At 35.1% G+C, this 21362-nt stretch overlaps 1 protein-coding gene across 1 annotated transcript in view; it reads left to right on the top strand.

The window, feature by feature from the left end:
* Nucleotides 1–19063, top strand: part of LOC149086606 (cell adhesion molecule Dscam1-like) — a 129247-nt gene extending 110184 nt beyond the window's left edge. The window contains exons 21-26 of the mRNA XM_089230987.1: nt 2263–2436; nt 3396–3637; nt 12731–12800; nt 12920–13040; nt 14918–15060; nt 18720–19063. Of these exons, the coding sequence (XP_089087113.1) occupies nt 2263–2436; nt 3396–3637; nt 12731–12800; nt 12920–13040; nt 14918–15060; nt 18720–18748 (779 nt within the window). The 3' untranslated portion in view covers nt 18749–19063. The remainder of the gene's footprint in view (nt 1–2262; nt 2437–3395; nt 3638–12730; nt 12801–12919; nt 13041–14917; nt 15061–18719) is intronic.
* Nucleotides 19064–21362: the final 2299 nt, after the last annotated feature.

Genomic DNA, 21362 nt, shown 5'->3' with positions numbered 1-21362 from the left:
ACATAAGTTGACTTCTTTTTTAGCACTGACAACTATTTATTTTCTAGGTGCATTGTATACATACAAGATTCTAAGTTTTACAGGCCTCCGATGTTGCCACCAGTGTTGCGTACAACGTGTTTCACGCGATACAGAAACCTTTGGAAGGGAGCTTGTTGGCACTGCCTAGTCTCTGGATGAATAACGTCTTCAACTGTTCGGACATGGGCGTGGTTGCTCAGATCGATATGATACTCGCCCAAACTATACTAAGCCCGTAGTAAAGGATGATTAGAGGTATCGCGAGTTCATGCTCGTCAGAAACTTTCCTGACACAGGGATACAACAAAAACAGTGACATGACCACAGAAAAAATTGTTACCGTAAGGAGTCCCACACCAAGATGTTAGCGCACCAACATCTTTGTGAGTGTAGAAAAATGTTGCCATTCGGCATCGGCAATAAATTGTAGGGCCCGATCGAATTAGCCCTCGTGTACAGAAAATGACGGTAGTGCGACAAAAATGATCAATTGAACTGTTCGGAAGTGAATTATATGAAGTGGTTTCTTCATCTTAGAGATTAAGTCAAAGTCGCGCAGGGATCTTAATCCAGAAAATACGGGGTTAGTAGAGCACTGTAGAGCCCCAGCGATTGAAAAAATCAGACAAAGCTCCTGCTACATGCGTGCTTGCATTGTCGTGCAGAATGATGGGTGGGTTAAAGGGAATTGTCGTTGTTGTTTTTTTCTCATAGCTGCTCGTAGAATGCGTTGCGAAAATAACGGTAGTAGTTCGCATTAACGGTATGCATTTGGGGAACAACATGCTTTACGATAACACCATCCCATTCGTAGACAAGAATAACCATAGATTTTATATTATGGGTTTTCTGCCAAATTTTTTTTCGCAGTGACCTGTAATGGAGCCACTCGGTCCATTGACGTTTCATCCTTGGTTCTTTTGTCCACCTTGCTACTGTTAGGAAAGGTAATGCAGATGCATCGCAAGCCTCTTGCAGTCCTTGTATACACTGTTGTTCATTGCGACCTCTAGTGCATTCAATTTTTAGTAGAACATTTTTTTTCCAGAATTTTTAACCACTTAACAATGAAAATCAACGATGAAAATTTTCGATTTCGATTTATTTTCTCAATTCTTCCAACCACTATTTCTCCTCAACAGTCACTGAGATATTTTTTTTGGTAAGTTGGGATTGAACGCAAGCATAAAAATCTGATATTTTCACCGTACTCCGATGACACTTAAAACCTTTCTTATGTAAACCGAATTTTTTTATTTCAAGCGTTAATGAGTAAAACCGTTAAAATATTTTTTGGTCAAAATGAGACGGGCCTCAACCGAGTGGAAATTAATAATTACAGAAAGTAGTTCTAATGGTTATTATGATTAATTATTCAAAGTTGGATATTGATTATACAGGATAGGTCCGGAACTCCACCGGCAAACTCCTAGAAGTGATCGCGTATACGTCAAGACAAATAACTTACGCAATGAAACCTAAGGGTCCGAATGGTAGTGTTCCGCAACCAACACTGGCGAATGAAGGGGAATAGTGCACCTACTCGCAGAGATCTGATGTCGAGTTAAACTTGTCAGCAGCAACAATAATTACGGCAAGAAGCTTTCGCTGAGTCCACTGGCATGCGGTAGACTAATGATTTCAGGTGGCCCCAGAAGAAGTTTCGCAGCGGATCCAGGTTGAGGGGAGCTTGCAGGAAATGCCACAGGTACACCACGACCAATTCACCATCCTGGATATGTCGATTCATTCTGGGTGGTTCTCAATCGTTTCCGAATAATTAAATGTATTTAGACCAAAGGTTTCATCGCAAAAATTATTTTTCTTGATGTTTGCGATCAGCCTTAGAAGTTTGTCGGTGGAGTTCCTGACCTACCCAGCATATAAAAATAGATAATTTACAAATACTCATGTGTGAGACAAATACTCATGCCGTTATGCATGAGAATTGTACAAAATGAATGGAAATTAAGCATCTTTATGAAAGTTACAAATTAAAGTCATGTACGAAGTGTTTTCTGCCGTTTGAAGATTACATTAGAATTGGATGTTGTTTTTACAAGTCAAACAAATAAAATTGTAGGCATATAAGAAGAGTGGAGTTATTATATTGTTATTATTTGCACAAAAATCTAAAACTCACTTGGAAAAAAATCTGTTGTATGAATGCCGTGATTGTGATAAGAAGAGAAAAAAGTGTAAGTACTTCTAAATTTCTTTCTGTTCTTCTTCCATATACAGGAACGATAGTACCAGATATAGCCACGGGAAAGGAGCACCGTCAGAGACGATTCAAGAGCCTCTCAGTCATTGTACCAGTAGCAAGCGCCGTCCTTGTCCTCATTGCCATCTCTATCGCCGTTTTCTTTTTGTTATACAGGAAAAGAAGCTCGGGAGCATCTAACCACTATGAAGGTAATAAGAATAAAAATGAAACCCAGTCGTTTTCGATATGAAAAAAAATATCAGAGAATTTTTTTTTTTTTTTTCAGATGGAAAAAATCTCAAACGGAAAAATCTACCGGATTGAATTCCGTTTCCGGTCTATAAATTCTATCGCATAGATTCAATATTCAAAAGAAATTTTGGACGAACTCAGTTTTCATCGCATCTCTATATGTATGTCAGCACATGTTGGCCTTGCCAAATAAAATAAAAAAAATATTTTGTTTACGCCTTTGTATCCTCCATTTGAATTCACTGCCTGTTCCGAATCACTACATATATGTAGATGAAGAATGGGGTTTTGCGTACTATACAAGTGGATCACTCCACACTCGGTGACAAGACACATACGTTCGGGGATTGTTCCGCTTCCTTATGAAAAAATGTTTTAAATGATAAAACTGTTAGAAGAACTAAAACCATTCACTAAATGATTTTTTTTTTCAATGCAGTGATTAAACATCCGTTTGACGAATAACAGGTACCGCAAATAGTTAACGAATTTCCTCCGTTTGAAATTAGTGAATGGAATTAATTTGCACAGTAGATGTACATCCGGCCAAAAATAGGACATGATGAATTCGTGAGTTCAAAATCGATCCACGCATAAAAAATTTCGTTCCCTGAAAATGGAGGTTAACGAACAAAGGGGGGAAAGACTTCTTTTGAAAGAATGATGTTACTGCTTATCCAAGACGGAAGCAACACCCCTGAAAAGAAAGATTTCTTACGCAATTCTTGACCCTTGGTAAATTGTTTGGTGGTGATATGACTAGAGTAAGTACAAGTAAGAAGATTAGGAGGAACAGAAAAATTGCACTACACATTATTATAACATTATTCATTCGAAAGCTAATGAAGCAAAAAATTTCATTAAGAATGATATACGCAAGAATTTCGAATTTTGTGAATCGTTTGTTTTGTTGCAGGAGTGAGAGTTAACGACAACAGCAAGGGTGATATTCTTCCGATGTCCGATCTTGAGAAAACGTACGCACAGAGCAGAGAGTCGATTTATTTTCCCTCGCCATATGCTACCAGCCGGGTTGGTGGACCACCAAGGTACAACGATCGCAGTGAAGCTAGTGATGACAGCAGAAGCGTCCGGCATCACAGACACTGTCGCAGCGATCATCTGTACGACATGCCACAGCAGATCGCTGACGAATCAGTGAGTGTTAACCGGTGGAATGGTTTATCTAAATTAAAAGCAAGGTTTTATACGGAATAATATTCATTGGATAGATAATTGAATTATAATTATTCATTGAATTTCTGAAAATTATGATGATGATCGTATATTTAGAGAAATAAAGGAATAGAGAGGCCTATATATACAATTTGAAAACAAGTCCGTTTCACATCGAATAATTTGTGAACCGTTGGCTGTTGAAGAATACTTTCACTGGAAAAAAAGTATTTAAATAACGCGCTCACCGTAGATGTGTCATTTATGCTGCCAAGAGCTAATGACGTAAAAGTATACATCTACCAAGATTCAAAATTTCATTTTGGTACGGTGTTCTTACTTCTCATCATTATTTCCCCGTCTCCTCTTCTGACCCCAACAAAAAAAGTCCCATGTTTTTAAGTTAAATATTCACCGAGGTATTTGAATTCAAAATCACTGAAAATAAGAGAAGGAACAGCACATGAGACGCGTAGAATGGAACGCATTATTTTTTGTGGTTCTTTTCTTTAATTTTCAGCGATTTCGAATATCACACTGTGAAACGTCGGGTTTTTTTTTTTTTTTTTTTTTTTGCTCAACAGGGCAACAACTTTCTAATTAGAAGTTAGAGGACAGAAAGGACCGCATAAAAATGGAATATTGTAACTCGGTACATTTTTGGGCTCTTGGTAAAAAAAAAATCACGCTTCTAAGATCATTAAATTATTTAAACACATTTGCTAATTGAGAGCATGTCTCTATATCCAACGGTATACGTCGAAAAAAAAAAAGATAAACATGTTGGGGTAAATCGAGAAGCTCTATCCATTCTTAGAATAAGACAACCATAAGTATTCTTTATGGGCATTGCATAATATTTTATCATGTGTATATATTGATTATAATTTTTGTTAATTGCATTTTCAATTGGGTTGCTGTATTTTTGAAATATATGACATCCATATTTTTATGGGCATCTTTTTCTCAGCCACCTCGTTGGGCATTTTGCCTGTTGTGACGTTGTATTTGTATTTATTTGAGGAGCAACGGACTCCAGTTTTCACCCTGTATATCTCAACTGCTCATTGAACAAAATAATTCAACTATAGCCGTATGTGTAGCCGAATAACAGATGTGTGGCGCTTGTGTTTTTTAAAAATGTAAACTTATAGACATTTTGGTCCTCATTCTGAAGCACCGTTATGTTTTGAAATAATGAAAATAAATAAGATTAAAACTTTTGAAAAAAACAAAACAAGATGAGAAACGTTTCCTAAAGAAGTAAGTATATTAAGAGCAATCTGTGTATAAACCAAATAGGTGCGAATTGTATTAATCACTATGAACATTGAGGAGTGTAACTGGTTTTCAGTGGAGATTTCTTATAAGAAATGCTTTTTTTTGGGTCTACGTCAAAACATCGCGAACAAAAACATCGCCCGTCAAAACATCGCCGTCAAAACATCGCTTGTCAAAACATCGCCGTGACAAAAACATCGCTGTGACAAAAACATCGCCAAATACGTCAAAACATCGCACGTAAAAACATCGCACGTCATAACATCGTACGTCATAACATCGCACGTCAAAAAATCGCACGTCAAAATATCGCAGGTCAAAACATCGCACGTCAAAATATCGCAGGTCAAAACATCGCACGTCAAAATATCGCACGTCAAAATATCACAGGTCAAAAAAGCGCACGTCTAAATATCGCCAGAACATGGCCCTGGAAAAAAGATCGCTTCATGAAAAATTTTTAAATTAAAAATTGTAATGGAAATCACCTCATCCCTTTTTTTTGTTCAACTGGTGACCAAAGCGGCACTAAAAGTGCATCAAACTTTCAAGCGGCTTTGGTTGTGACAAAGCCAAACTGTCATGTGTATGTCTGTGTTCGACTGTTTCCACACATATTTTCTCTCAATCCTTCGAATTCGGCCTTTTCTTTTGAGTAATGGACAATGAATAGAGAAAGTTCTTATAAATTCTGTATTACACAAAGGTTTTTTTAACAGCTAGCTGATGCGAAGATATATTTTGGAAAGAGAGAAAATTTAACTGCCCCTGTGTGTGGGGAATCAAACCCACACTACCTTTCACGAATCGAGTGAACGCCCTAGACCAGCGGTTCTCAACCTTTTTTTGCTCATGGCTCCCTTTAACCATTTCTCATTCCTGTGGCCCCCCTTGTGACCATGATCAATTTCCTACCCCCCCCCCCCGTTTTACCGTTAAATGACAATTGTTCAAATATTGTTTGCAGTATAAATATGTGTTTGAATTTATTTTTAATTTATGAAAATTAAAACACAGTAAAAAAAATATATTCTAAGTTATTTTCAATCAATGTAAACATTGCGCTTGAAGACGGCATAATGTCATCAAGTTAATGTTCAGGTTGAAGTTTGAATTATTTACAAATTAGTTTTTCTTGGGTAAATTTGAATTTGGGTGAATCAGAATTTGAAACAAATCAGGAAGTAGAAATAAGATTTCAAAAAAGAAAATTATCGGTTTATTGATGTCTCGCTGAATGACAAGCTATCTCCAAGTATCTTTTTGGTTCATAATGTGACCTCTCTCCCACAGGCAAACGAAGTAACGTGTGAGTTGGCTTAAACACAATACAATATTTCACATAACAGACACTACTATATGTAATGTACAGAGGGCATAGGTAACAAGACGTATGGTATTTTACTTTACTGGCAAACCTCGTTCACCCTACAGGAATACTTTCAATTAGAAAAATTATGTGTAGTACTCAGATATGTCATTCATGTTGCAAGGGGGTGTATAGTTATTAAAATGAAAATGTTAACTTTTTATACTTACACGTGTGCTCAAAAACCCAATTACAATGTTCTTGCCCCGTCTCTTAAGCCGTTCTGTGCCAAAAAAAAAAAACCCGTTTTATCCGCATTTAACGTTGTTTTTTGGTTGGTTGTCTTCAAATAAATGTTACTGTCAATCACTGTCAATAAAGTGACACTGTTAGCATATATACAGTACATTCATCTCGAAACCTTATAATTATTGATAACACAAGCTTATGACAAAGGCTTTGATTTTTATGACCTAAAGAAGAAACGTAGTAGCTAATAATTTATCAGCAACGACGTTTCATCTTTAGGTAAAAATCAGAGCCCTACTTATGAGAAATTGGTTACACACACACGCAAAAAAATCATTGTGCTTGTTTTTGTGAAACTCATAAAATTTTTGATATTTCATCTTTCAACTACTCAAATCCTTATGCTCGGCATTGAAATATTCTGCCCACCAATCAAAAATCAATCAAATCTTTATTACTAAATTTTTATTTACTTAAATAAGGAAAAAATTGCGAAAAAAAATGTTCTATACATTTTGTTTGAAATTAAATTTTTTTGCCCACTCTTTTAATAAATTTCCCCATGGCCCCTTATCAGCAGTCATGGCTCCCCTTTTGCGATATTTTCCTCCATGGCTCCCCTGGAATATCCTGGGGCCCCGGTTGAGAACCACCGCCCTAGACTATACAGAGGCAACGAATATCTCAGTCTTTCCTTAAGAGCTCGTGTGCACTGAACACGTCCTTTTACCCGGAGAGTGAAAGGTCGTGGGTTCGATTCCCCACAAGGGCAGTTGAAGTTTCTCTCTTTCCACAATATATCTTCGCATCAGCCAGCTGTTAATAAAGTTTGTATGGATAAGCGGAGAGTGACATCATCCTCGGAATTTATCTGTACCCAGAGCCGTTATTAAGCGTTTTTTCAGCCGGGGAGACATTTTGCACCACCCCATCATGGAAATATGGTTTCCAGATTCCAAAAAAAGGGATACGAATTTTCTGGTAAACCGTTAAATTAATAAACCTTTCACTATAGTTTTCTTCATCAAACCTGCAATATTCGTTGCTACTACAATAATTGAGCTGTCGATACTCTTTCATTACGAGGATTGTTCGTAGAAGAAATTATTCTTTTATTAGAAATTATTCAATATTAGAAATTATTCAATATTAGAAATTATTCAATATTAGAAATTATTCAATACTATGGTGATACATATATGGAGGGATATATAATGATCGACATATAGGGACCGGCCAAAGCTCAACGAAAGCCCGAAATTCGGACAATGGCCGTTTCAACTGTGCCGGCCAGTTCGAGAAGTAGACAACTTCGGGCTTTGGCAGTAACACACACATATATAAGAGACATTTTGCAAATGACATATTATCTGCATCAAACATCAAATTATCCAAAACGTTTGGGGGGGGGGATCGAATTAAGGTATCCGACTACCTTTCTTGTCACTTTCCTTCCAAATAGTACTGGAGTGAACTTTAATAACATTTTTTGATAGAAAGTGTCTCAAAATGGTGAAAACAGTGATAAATATTGGTCTACCTATGACATTTTCTATGAAAAAGTCGTTTTTATGTCAAATTTTACGCATAATTCATGTGATACTCAAAACACGATTGCAAAAAAATTTGTTAATGAAATGCTTTGTAATTTTCACAGTACATTTATCTTGTAATGCTGCCGGTCATGAACCAAAATTTAAAGGATTGCATGATATACTGATAAGTTACACCAAAATATGTTTATGTATGTTTGAATTTTTTGAAATTGCATCCTACATTTTGTCTATAAAACACTATAATTCGAAAAATATATGTGGTAGACCTTAGATTTTGGTTCATAACCTCAACAATTTATAGCAAAATATCACATTAAAATTTCGTAAGGATGCAATGAATCAATTTTTACAAATCATGTCACAAACTCAAGTAAAATGTCAAAAATAGCATTCTTCGCAAAACACGTTTAGTCTTTATTTGGGTATTAGTTGTATGTAAAAACGCAGCACTAAAGTGAACGTAACTTTGATTTCAAGCGTCATATAAACAAAACAAGGACTGTTTTAGAATCACAACAAATAGGACTTTTATAAAAAAGTAAAAAAATTAAATTCTATATTTTCTTCCAAAATGACGTTTTCAACGTACTCGGATACCTTAAACAAGTAATTTCAAATTGAATTGAAATTTTTGCAAGAAACTCAACGGAAATTCCTGATATTCGAATTAACCAAGTTCGAACTAGCCAAGTTCACCTGTACCTTTATTATTTCTGTAATAAAATCTCAGAAAACTATGCGATAGTGTATAAAACTATAATCTTAAGGAATAAAGCAATAATAAAATAATGAAGCGCAATTAAAAATATCCGATGTCTTTTTGAAACTCAAAGCCGCTGATTATATGCAGGTAAATATATTTATATATATATATTAATTTTCGGCGATGTTTTGACGTGCGATGTTTTTGTTGGCGATGATTTAACGCGATACCCTTTTTTTTTCATCTTTACACCACCTGTTAATTTTTTGAAAAACCCCTTTTTTTCCGGCTATGAAAAAAAAAAATTATTTCTATATATACTCCAACGTCTTTAGAAAAAAAAGCAGCGGAGAAATTCAGATTTTTTTTCGTAGTAACAACCCGTGGATTAACACAGGAAATTACGATTCCATCAATTCACTCTCTGAACTGCAATTCAGTTCTGCATTCAACAAATCATAATTTAATTTATTTCGTCGTTTCCCAGCCCAACGAGGTTGACTGACGACTTACAAATAGCCTTCCTGAGGCTTTGTGAAGAATAGAGACACGTTTGTACATCTATGTGTGAAGCATGAGTTTGTGTAAAGTAAACAAAAATCCAGTCCAACGTCCTGTCTAAAGTACAAATGTAGTATGCGCTTCCGAGAGGTCACAAGTAGGGGAAAAATTTGAATATTCAATGTTTTGAAAATTTTTGGCTGACTCGTAAGTGGTCCTGTAAAATATATATTAATAATTTGTAATAAAATAAACTGAAAAAATACAGAGTGTCCCATAAATTCGTGAATAGTTTGGCACTTCATATAAATTTAAGTCGTATATTTGGATTCGGTTTGCAAAAATGTTATTCTCACGAAGAGAGATTTTTTTGGTACAGAAAACATAGGTAGTTCAAACACTCGCCGATAGAGAGCGTTAAACTGTAGGGTGTACGATTAACAGCTAATTTCCCAATTTTCCTGTTAATGACACTTATATAAGGTTTTCACTGTGATGGATAAAGCACTATTTATGAAGTTGCTTTGTTTCCTCAGCCAGGATCCGCCGACTGAAACTATTCAAATGATTGTGAAGAAGTTGAGGACAGGTTCCTGTTAAATTAGGTCAAGGGTAGCGTCCTCTATCGATGAAATCATTTGAACTATTTTTTTTCTGAAAAAAAGAAAATCCTCCTTCGTGAAAATATATTTTCCACTAACCGCTTTCAATTGATCATTTCTGTCTCACCACGGTTATTTTCCGCAAACGAGGACCGATTAGGCAGGGAACTACAATTTATTGCGGATTCCGAACTACAGCCTCGCCATATGCTACCAGCTTTATACTGACCGAGTGGTGTGCTAACCCCCCGGTGTGGGACACCCCCTGCGGTATATATACGTATATATATATATATAGTAATCTTTTTCTCCGGTCATATCAACGTTTCTTTTGCACCACTGTGTCAGGAATGTTTCTGACGAGGTTCGGGTATCGAACTCGCGACACCTCTAAACACCGTTTGGTACTTTAGGCGAGTCGATTTGGATACCGCGCTCTAAAAGGCCTTCAAATATACCAATTCCTTCAATTTTTATGAATTTTTAAAAAACATGTATATACGAATTTATAGAATACCGTGTAAGCTTAGAAGTTGTTTTACGAATTCAATGCTTTTTGTATCTCATAAATAGTCTTTAATTTTTTATTTCATTTTTCGCTGCCATGCGACGCTTATCCTTAGAAATATAGTATTGAAAAGATCTAATCACGAATTCAGATCCACAAGATAATATGTCTCCTTTCTGATTTTGGTCTATATGTTAGAAATAGTTAACTTCAGACAAACTGGACCAAGTTTATTCAATCGCTATTTCATGTGGCAGGAAGCCGGTTTTTCTTCGATCGCTTCCAGAACGTTAACGTAAACTTCACAAAAGGAAAATAAAAACCTTCAAGCAAAAGGCCTTGGGGTCTAGTTAGATCTCACGCACGAAATATCACCGTTGCACGGGAAAAGTATCCGAATGGGAATTCAAAGTTCTTTTTCCTTTTCCACATTTCCTCACCTATTGAAATGAATTCCGATCATGTTCTTTCAGGTCAATTCGGCACGCATTCAATTTTCAGTTCGTTGTAAATCCTGATAATTCCATCTTCAAAGAAGTATTTTAATGTTACGTGGGTTTTTCTATAAATAGACAAAAAATATTCATAAGACGATGAATAATATTATGGAGAATAATTTTGTGTGTACTCTAAGATCTCACTATGTTGGGAACAAATGTTTATTCCACAAATCACTGTTTCCCCTGAAATAGTGAATTGTGAACTTTTCTTTATTTCTTATCATTGTTGTGTTATTACTTAAAATGTTTTGTATTTTGTCGTTCAACCGTGTCTTTGTATTTTAGTCTGATTGTGTGTGAATGCATAACAATAAAAAGAAAAGAAAAAATTAATACCCTCACATCAACTAATAGATGACAATATTAATCATTGAAAATATTACGCATATTTCTTTTTTTTTCTCAGTTCAAACCGATGAAAATGAACTCCAAAAAAATATTACCCCGCCCCCCCCCCCTATTTAAAGGTAACATCCTATATGATTCGAAGAGATGGGGTTGAAATTTCTCGAAAAAGTTTACACATTATTTCAGAAGAATAAAAAAATCATGGCCGGATTTTGATTTCAAATGTTGAAATCAAATTCAGAAAATTTTGTATATTTTTAATTGAAGAAAATGATGAAATTCTTTTTATATTAGATCAGATTTCCATATTATGAAATAACATTAATGGATATAAAATCTGACTGAAAAACAAAACGAATTTCATTAAGAGTATCATTATAAACTATGACAAGATTTGAAGGAACATTTTATTTTCATTTGTATTGTTCAGACCAGTTGAAAAACTCTGGTCTGTGGGAATTTCCTGTAAACAGTCTGAAAATTATTTGACAATTTATATATTTCTTGCCTTCCCGTAAATTACTTCCCCTATTGATGTATTTTTCGCCGGTTTATTAGTTATTCATTCTCTAATTTCATCCTTTTTTTTTTGCCAGTCTAAAATTATTTCTCCTATTTATGAATTTTTTGCTCATCTGCAAATTAATTTTTTTGGTTGCATATTTTTTACCCGGCGTGCAAATCGTTTATAAAATTTATTATGTATTGTTTGCCAGTCCGCCAATTATTTCTCCCATTTATGATTTTTTTCTGGTCTGTCAATTATTTTTCTTATTTATGCATATTTTGCCGGTTTGTAAATTATTTCCTCGTGTTCGTGGTTTTTTTCTTGGTCTGAAAATTATTTCTCCGCTTATATTTACGTATTTTCACCGTTCCACGAAATTTTTAAACTATTTTCACCTGTCCGCATTTGTAATAAGGTTGAGAAAATATCGGTTTACACTATTATAACTACTACATTGAGACTATTTCACCAAGCACCAACTCTGGCCATATTGCAATTTACTGTCATTAATGAGATGGGATGGAAATGAAGGTGCTATCCATCGGTGATCACCTCAAGTTCGTTAGGGAAAATATCTTACCCATATCCTCCCTCTTGTTCGACACACTAATTTGAGACTACTACTTTACCACACGCTAACTCTGGTTGCATATCGCCATACGTCAATTTCCAACCAGTGGAGTTTGGTGGGGTGGGAGATGTAGACTCTATTTGCCGGCGTTCGCCCCAGGAAAAATATGAATTTGAACGAGGATGTTTATATACGGATCTGAGGTTATAAAAAGTATATAAATCGGTAAATATTCTCTGATGCGATTTTTACTTTCTCTTGTAATCAGCAGCATCTTTCAACACACCTGAGCATCTTTCTATGAACTAGTAAAACCATACTCTGGAATATCATATAGTAAAATGAGCCAAATTTCTTGAATAAACAGAAAATGCTTGAAATATTCACCCACTTCGGTATTGTTTTTTTTTTAATGTATTTAATTTTTTTTTCTCAACAGCGTGGAAGTAGCTACAAAATAAACACCCAGGAACAGCACCAGCGAAACAGCGTGGATGCGAGTGAATACGGTAAAAAAAACCGTTCGGATTGTTTATTTTTATTTTCTTTGAAGAAACATCGTATAAGTTATTTATTTTGCAAACCATCGGGTTGCAAGAAAAACATTTCTGACGTATGTTTTTTATAGAAATGACAAAGTCTTACCGTATGCAAAGATTAGAAGAAGAAGAAAGATTGAATCGTGATATTGCAGAGTTTATCATCCACGAGAAGATGGCAGTCGAGAGCGCATGGTCTCCGAAACACAGGTGTGAGGAGCATCGCTAAAGTTCTTTCAAATCGAATAAAAATGTATTCTTATCATGAAAATTCACTGATTATTGCCGTGAAACTATTCAAAAGAGGGAGAATTTGTGAATTTTAGATTTATCTACCCTTCACCATAAGAATTAACGGAAAAAGACAAATTTGCATTTTAAGGCGGTGGTTCTTAACATTTTTTTTTTCAATCCCGCACCGCCTTTACTTGAATAATTGTGTACTTGTTCAAAATTTACTTATTTTGCAATTGACTGCTGCATCAATTAACCGGTAATAAGTGTTAAAAAAGTTTTGGTTTTAAAAGATAATTGCAAAATAGTTTTTTGTAGAAAAATACACGCAGTGTATTAACGTAGCAAAATCAAAATTCAATATTTCCGGCTGTGTATGTAGAGATGTTGAATTTTGTGGAAGACACATTCAATTCTGCCTTAACGGGGAATCGAATCCCGGTGTCTCTCGTGTGACGGACGAGCGTATGCCGGATACGAGAGTACCGGAGGACAGAGATGTGAGAGAGAGAGAGAGAGTTACAAAATTACTGTACATGCCAATTTTTAATGACGTATTTGTTATTCATAATGATGCTTCAAAATTTCTTTGGAAGAATCTCTTGCGGCTACACCCGCATATTGTCACTTACATTCAAGCAATTTCTCGTTTTTGATTTCATCAGCGAAGGGAAATCTAATTTCGCAATGGTAGGTAGTGTATGGGTACAATTGTTTGCGAAGCTGTCTTCTCTCCCCTAGTGTTAAAAATAATTCCAACTGAGCTCCGAATATTTTTTCTAAATCAGAATTTTTAAATTATATTTGAATATGTGCCCATTCACAATGGAATTATCTCTCAATAAATTGCCATCATTCATAGAAATAAAATCAAAAAGCAATGGATCTATTCCCACGTGTAGGTTGCAGATCTTTTTCTTTTGACCTCAGTAAGTTAACCCTTTAAGCAGCAATTACAAATCTCTAACCCCAATTCAAAATGTAATATATTTTTCACTGAAGTACGCTTTCGTCGATTATCTGCAGTTGCAAACTAAGGGAGTTGGGGTAAAATTTTTTCCATTGGTAAATCAGCTTTATAAAATATCTAGGCTTGTCAATGCTAAAATTAGAAACTTTTATGGAGGCGAGGTATCTTGTCATTGCCGCTTAAAAGATTAAGCCCTGACTTGAATGATTGTGTACATTTTGAGTTAAAAATATGGTAAATATGAACGTCTTTCATCAGAGGGCAGCACTTAAAGCCGAACTTTCAGGGGTTTTTTGAGTTGGGTTGCAGAAGAAAGTGCCTCCGGGAAAAGTGTTATTTATTACATAAAATTTCCAATAAAATTCAAGAAGAAAATTTGCATATAAGAGGTTTATATGCAAATTTAACCTTTTAATTTGAAAATTTAACATTATAATTTGCATAAAAGGTATAAGAGTGTGTCCTGTCGATCCTTTCAAGCTGGATGCATTAAAATTTGTTGTAAAACTGATGTCTATGAGCAAAAACGCGAAGTGTCAAAATGCCAGTATGACTCATATTATTGAACGAAATGAAAAATTTGATTTTTCCGTCATTTTGATGTATTTGAATAATCAACACTTTGTCATTTTGTTTTCAGTATGACAACCCACCACAAAAAGAAATGCTGCCCGCACCCCCGTTTTAGAACCACTGTTTTAGGCCATTAAGAATGAATATCATATCTTAAAGTTCTTTTTGCAAACATGCCCTTTGATACTGTGATCTAATATATCCTTTACAACTACCGTGAATTAAACTGGAAAAAAGTCACAATCAGGCAAAATAATAATTGCAATTTCCTGTTTTCAAAAATGTATCTTCTGTACTTTATTGTTTGTAGGTGGAGGACCCAGGATATTATAGTTCAAGATATGAGTTATAGCCCTCTACATCACACGCATCCACAAACTCTAGTAGTAGAAGGACCTGAGCTCTCCGATGCTGAGTGTGACCGAGATTTGCGGCTCACTTTACATGAGAATAGTACGTACAAGTACAATAACCTCTTCAAACCTGAAGCTTCAAAAACTGATAAAAATATATTTGTCGATTTTATATGTTTCTTTAGTGTTTGTAGACTGTAATGGGAAATAACATTTTTCTTTAAGTATTCGGGGGGGGGGGGTTTAGAAATTTTAGGTACACATATGTGTACCTCAGGATTCAAATGAGTAGAAACACTTAAGATTTCAACCATAGTGAAATGTATAGTTAGATGTATACTTATTATTCACAAATTTAAAACGCATAATTATATGACATCAACTCACAACAGGCATCAGGAATTGACATGTGTTAGTTTTATTACTCAGTGCTGATTATGAAATGGAGCAATATATATACTATATATTACATCAAATGGGGGGGGGGCACTTCTCGAAACAATTATCTTTCAAAATAATCAAATACATTTGACTATTTATACAAATCACCCTCGTTCTTGATTTTTCATTCTGGTAATATACATTTCGATGCGTTTTCATCGTCCACGTACCAGGGGAAAGTGATTTCACTTCATCAAGGTGAACATCTTTCGTTTGTTGGGGAACAACTTTTCGCTGCTTTCGCTCAGGTTCTTCCTCATTTTCAGCACGATCCAAAAGTGGGGGTCTTTCTCTACGTGTAACTATATTTTATTCACACCTGCAAAGTGCTGCTGTAACAACCATTCTATATTCAATTGAAGACTTACATGCACTTGCTCTATTTTTCTGTGATATTTGACATACATCACCTAACAATTCGAAATAACGAGATCGACAAACTGAGTGAAAACTCTAATATGTCATTTGTTTGTTCTTAGCACCCACCGGTAATATGTCAAGTATCTATCACACAGGTCTATTTCTCCCATAGATGTATCATAGGCTTTGACAATCGCAGGCGGCTGAAGAATGTCAACTATTTTTTTTTTTCAATACGAGTTCTTGACTTTTTTTTATTTATGCTGCTCTTATCAGCAACTGTTTCATCATCTGAACCGCATTCGTTAGAATCGTCTTCCTCCCTAAAAGCTGTAACCCAGTCATTTTGGCACTCTCATCAGAGACACCTGAAAGATCACTTAGTTTCGGAATACCTTCTGTTTCACTAGGACTCAAAAAATCTACTAATAATAACATACACGAACCTGGTGGTTTAAGTAACTAATAAAGCGCACAATGTATATAAATTTTTATTTAAAAGGGCATTGCAATAATATCAGAAAACGAAGATGAAAATTCAAGAACGAAGAAAAAGAAAAAAAAACCACTAATTTACTTTTTTCTCTTACTTATATCATACATGCACTTATAATTACTTCACATAATTCTAGCACATGCGTGGACCTTCATACAATTCTATGCGCTGTGTTTAAAAATGACATAAACAACTTGAAAAAAAAAAATTCAATCTGCCCCTACATTCGGTTATTTTAAAATACATCATTTTTAACTATGAAATGTTCTTGAAAGTGTATTGAAAATTACCTCTTTTTTCGAGTACGATTCGTCGCCGCAATTTCGTCAATCTGCCTTTTCATTCGCTTGTATCTCAGGTAATATCATTACCAGCCGCATTCTAACCAAATCAACGTGGAGCTTAAACTTCCAGATATGTGCTAGAAAGCTTGAAATCAAGTAATATCTACGATATAATTAGAAACAGGAGATCGTATAAAGGTCCACATATGTGTACCTCTGGAACAAAGAGGTTATATTTACAGGCACATATTACATATTATATACAGGCGTGAATTTTATAGAGATAAAATCGTCACTGTATTATTTTTGTATAGGGAGGGCAAAAAGTCCGTAGGAACTTTAAAAATTCGTAAAAACCGGAAAAATAGTTTGCAGGGTTAGCATCGCTAGGTCACCGGAATATTTTAAGACAGGAAAAAATATCTAAAAAACAGCCGATAGGTGGCGCTGACATACACAAGCTAAAGGAAAGATACGCAAATAATGAACAGAATGCCTCCAAATTGATTATTACAGCAGTATGTGTTCCACATGACCACCACTACCACAGGGGATAACACATTGAAGATGAGTCACAAATCCAGCAACGGCAGAGTGCATCAGGTCCTCCACATACACGATTTACAACGGTGAAGTGAAGTGGTTGTGGATAAGGAGCGCAAGTTCTTATAACCATCTCATTTGCATATTTTCACCGGAGTCGCTCGTACCAGCGTCACCTATCGGCTGTTTTTGAGTAATTTTTTCCATTTAAAAAAAGTTTCTACTGACTTTTTGCCCCCCCCCCCGTACTTTTAGCATACATAGCTGATTGTTCATTGATTTATAGTCATATTTTCTCGAGGATATCGATATTATTCAGCTGATTGGGGTAATTTCACGTCAGGCATAATGACATTCTCGTTATAATAATGTAATTTAATATTTTCTGCCACCTGAATTTTTAACATGGACAACGACTTCAACTTAACTCTCTATAGAAAACGTTTTCTTTTACAAAAATGACTGCAAGTGGGTGCGATTACCATATTTTTAATTGAAGCAATACATCAACATATAAATTTAAGTACATAATTAGAATGTCCTTTTTAATTAGCTAAAGTGGTTTTAGTTAAGGGTAAAATATACGGAGCGTCATTATTTCATTGTTATCTTTAAACAGATAAAGCTCATCAAAGTTGAATAGTTTCCTTGCATTTTTTTCCTGATTTCCTTGATTGGGAGAGATTTTATAAATCTTTGAACGCGTAAAATTTCGGTAAATCTCGAAAAATGATACAGAAAATCAACTCTTCCTAGAAAAAAAAGTATTGATTTTATATATAGCCGTATTTTGTACTGAAATTACACTGAATCCCGTCTTGGTGGGTCCCGATATTATAAAATATAATACTAAGCTGCTTCCAGTGGGTCGGGCTCAGCGAGGATTATCCCATATCCCATATGACCTTTGAGCCCCATCTCCCATGACCACTTTAGGGGCCGAATTTTGAAAAGAACGCTCTTGGTGTGTCTTTACTACTGTCAAATAAAACTACTGACCGAATTTCATAAATATTGCTCCAGTGGTTTCGGCTCCACAATGATTACTCTGTATAATATTTGAAACCTCTTATGACCCCCTTAGGGCGCAAATTTAAAAACCCTTCTTAGTGAGTCTTTACGTCATGAAATAAACCAACTGAACAAATTTAATGTTTAGAGAGAGATAGATGGCTTTTTCTCAGCTCGAGATATCAAGGAAACAGTTATATTCCGGATATTATGCTGAGGTGAACTCGGAAAGAAAAGTAATCACGTCTCCGCCGGGACTCGAACTCAGGCCCTCTTGCATACCGGGCAAGCATGGAAATTTAATGTTTATTGCTTCAGCAGTTTCGGCTCGGCGATGATGAATCATTGTTTGACATTTCTACAAGTTCCCAGTCAGTTCGGACATGCTATTTTATATGTATAGAAGATACACGGTATCATAGAGTGTTGATAATGCCAAACATTTCAAAAAAAGAAGGAAAGAAGACTGAAATTATATACATATCATACGTTTTTGCTATTTAATTGTTAGACTGTTTTAATTTTAAAGCTAAGGAATAGATACACAATCCTGCTGTTATGTGTGGGTAACCCAGTTTTTTTTATTTTCTTTCATGAAGTTCATTTTTTCTTAATTTATTGCAGGTGAGATATCCAAGAAAATTCTAGTGTGATACCAAACAATGAGAAGAGTGAATTCGGCCCCATACCATGTATGTACAGTATAAGAGTGTGCAGGAAGTGCCAAAACATTCGCTGGCAATTGGATCTGGCAGCGTAAAAGGATGGCAGAAATAAATAATGTATGCATGAAAAAAATAACAATATGTTTATAAAACGAGAGAAAAGAAGTAGAAACATGAAAGAAAAACAAAAAAATTCAAGATAAAACTGGAGTTAACCTTTTTGCTGCGGATTCATAAAATTTCGTCTGATAAAAGTTATAAGTATTTCTTGAGATGCCTCCTCAAACTGCACGTTCTGTTTGTTTTTTGTACAGTACCATAAATAAAATTTTTAAAAATATCTTTTTATTCATTATTGCGCAGTATATTCACTGTTTGATTGTTTGATCGCAGTATATTGACTGTTAACATGAATACCTCTGACACTTGAATATTCTGATAGATAAGTGATTGTTAGTCATCAGAATTCATCGTATTTAATAAATCGCGATGTTTTAATAGATTTTCATCCAAGCTTATAATTTTAATCAGTGACAATTTTCAATTTTATTGGTTTTCAATCGCATCTACACCAGTTAAAGAACAGATTCCTTAAGTGTGCGTCAGTATACGAAGAAGCAACTAATGTTAAAATCGCTTGCTATGCTTAGGAATTTCCGTTCTTCCGTATTTGGAAGGCTTTAAGTCCAATAAAGATGTATCTAAAGCGGCTTACCGCGCTTTGTATTCAGCTGCGGCGAGGTTGAAATTCGTGATTCGAGTCACGAAATCCCGTATAAAACCGAACCAACTAGTTACGCGTCCCTCGCGGATTCCACGGGGGTGTGTTCATACCATTTATTTTTAGAATACATTCAATTTCCTTTTACTTCAACTTTTATCTTGTAACATGGTTCTTTTGGTCTAGTGTGTTGTGCGGAGGGTTTCTATTTTTTTTCCCTTCATGACATATACAATGGTCAAAGGTCAGCCGGGAATGTGTGCATCAATATTTATCTTGCGAAATTCCTGAATTGTTTTCCATATCAGCGCTACGGTAAATGCAATAAATCCGGTTATTATGCATAATCACCCATCATTTTGGTAAGTTTGATAAATTTCCCTAAATTTAACACTTTTACCGGTGATTATGAAAATAGCGAAGCGCCTTTTGTAAATTTGATAATGATAATAAAATTATCTTTTATACCGGCGACTATTGATAATACCCAAGTGAACATGATAAATCATACTTAATTCATCACATTTGCCGGTTGCTCATGACCGTACATGAGCCAGAGTCTGAACCGGATATAATGAACAGTGCTTCAACGAATTTTTCCGAACATCCCCGAAATAACTCCTATAATTTACTCCTCTTTGACGAATCGATATTGCAAGCTCATACTTAGCAATCTTTACTTACGTATCCCGATATAATGAACTTTCATTTAACACCCCACCTTCATTTAACACATTTCGTACCCCAATGTTACGAACTCTTATTTAACAGATTCTTCCATTTAATAAATTTGCACAAGTTCTCATATAAGAGATTCGCAGAGGGACAGGATTCGAGAAAATGTTGTTAAATCATGAAATTCATTAAATAGGAACCCCTTATATCTGGGTCTGACTAAATTATCAAACATAGAACTGACTCATTTAAGAATTTTTTTCATATTTATCGAAATTCACCAGGTACGCTTGAGTATTATGTGTAATCACCGGTGAAAGTGATAACTTTGATAGCATTTAACAAATTTACTTCGACGCTTGTGTATTATGTATAAAAGTCGCTAAAATTGTTGAATTTACCGAACTTACCGAGACTATTGACAATTATGCATAATAATCGATATCTATCACTTTTTTCATCAGCATTTAATTTAGTCTGTCATTTACGTACTTAATATGAACAATAAGTTCACGGATCCTATTAAAATTATTCTACAGTAATGAGTTCCAAAAATATGAGCTCCGAATAATCCCAGAAGCTAAAATTTTTCGAATTTCTTTCTTAGAGAGAGAGAGAGAGAGACAGTGACACTCTTTCTCCCCCTTTTTTTTTTCCTTCAAGAACCCAACTTTTTTATTTTTTTCCCAGGAATACTACATAGTAAGAATGTATTGTACAGTAATGCTCATTTTGAAAGGGACTAGGCAGGACCCAGCCCTATAATGAGAACTGGTGTAATAAAATATTAGACTTTCTTGAATGTGGACGCTACGATCACTATCAATTCAATGAACAGCTCTCCCCCCCCCCCCCAATCACTCTCTCATCTTCGCACCCTTTTCACATTCTTCATTTTTTGAAACACATAGTATGACATCTATACCTTATTCAAAAATTAAAAATACAGTAAGTATTCTAGTACTGTTTCTTTTTCTTTAAGTAAAACCAACATTTAAATCATTTTTTTATTGTTGATCATCCGTCTCCGACTATCGTAAGCTCTACTGTAATAAAAACAAATCGCCCACAGAGAAGAAAAATATGAAAGAGAAATTGACACATTCGGCAAGAGCACCACATTTTTAAGAAACAGACTACTCCATTATTAATTTTGTTAATTTCAGACGTTTTCTCCCTTCAGAAAATGACGAAGACTCGAGAATG

The sequence above is a fragment of the Pholcus phalangioides genome, unplaced genomic scaffold (genome assembly GCF_987345545.1).
Source record: "Pholcus phalangioides strain wild (caught in Gottingen) unplaced genomic scaffold, Ppha-v1.0 ptg000004l_1, whole genome shotgun sequence".
NCBI lineage: Eukaryota > Metazoa > Arthropoda > Arachnida > Araneae > Pholcidae > Pholcus > Pholcus phalangioides.
The sequence above is the reverse complement of the archived record's forward strand: the minus strand, read 5'-3'. Positions and strand labels throughout refer to the sequence as shown.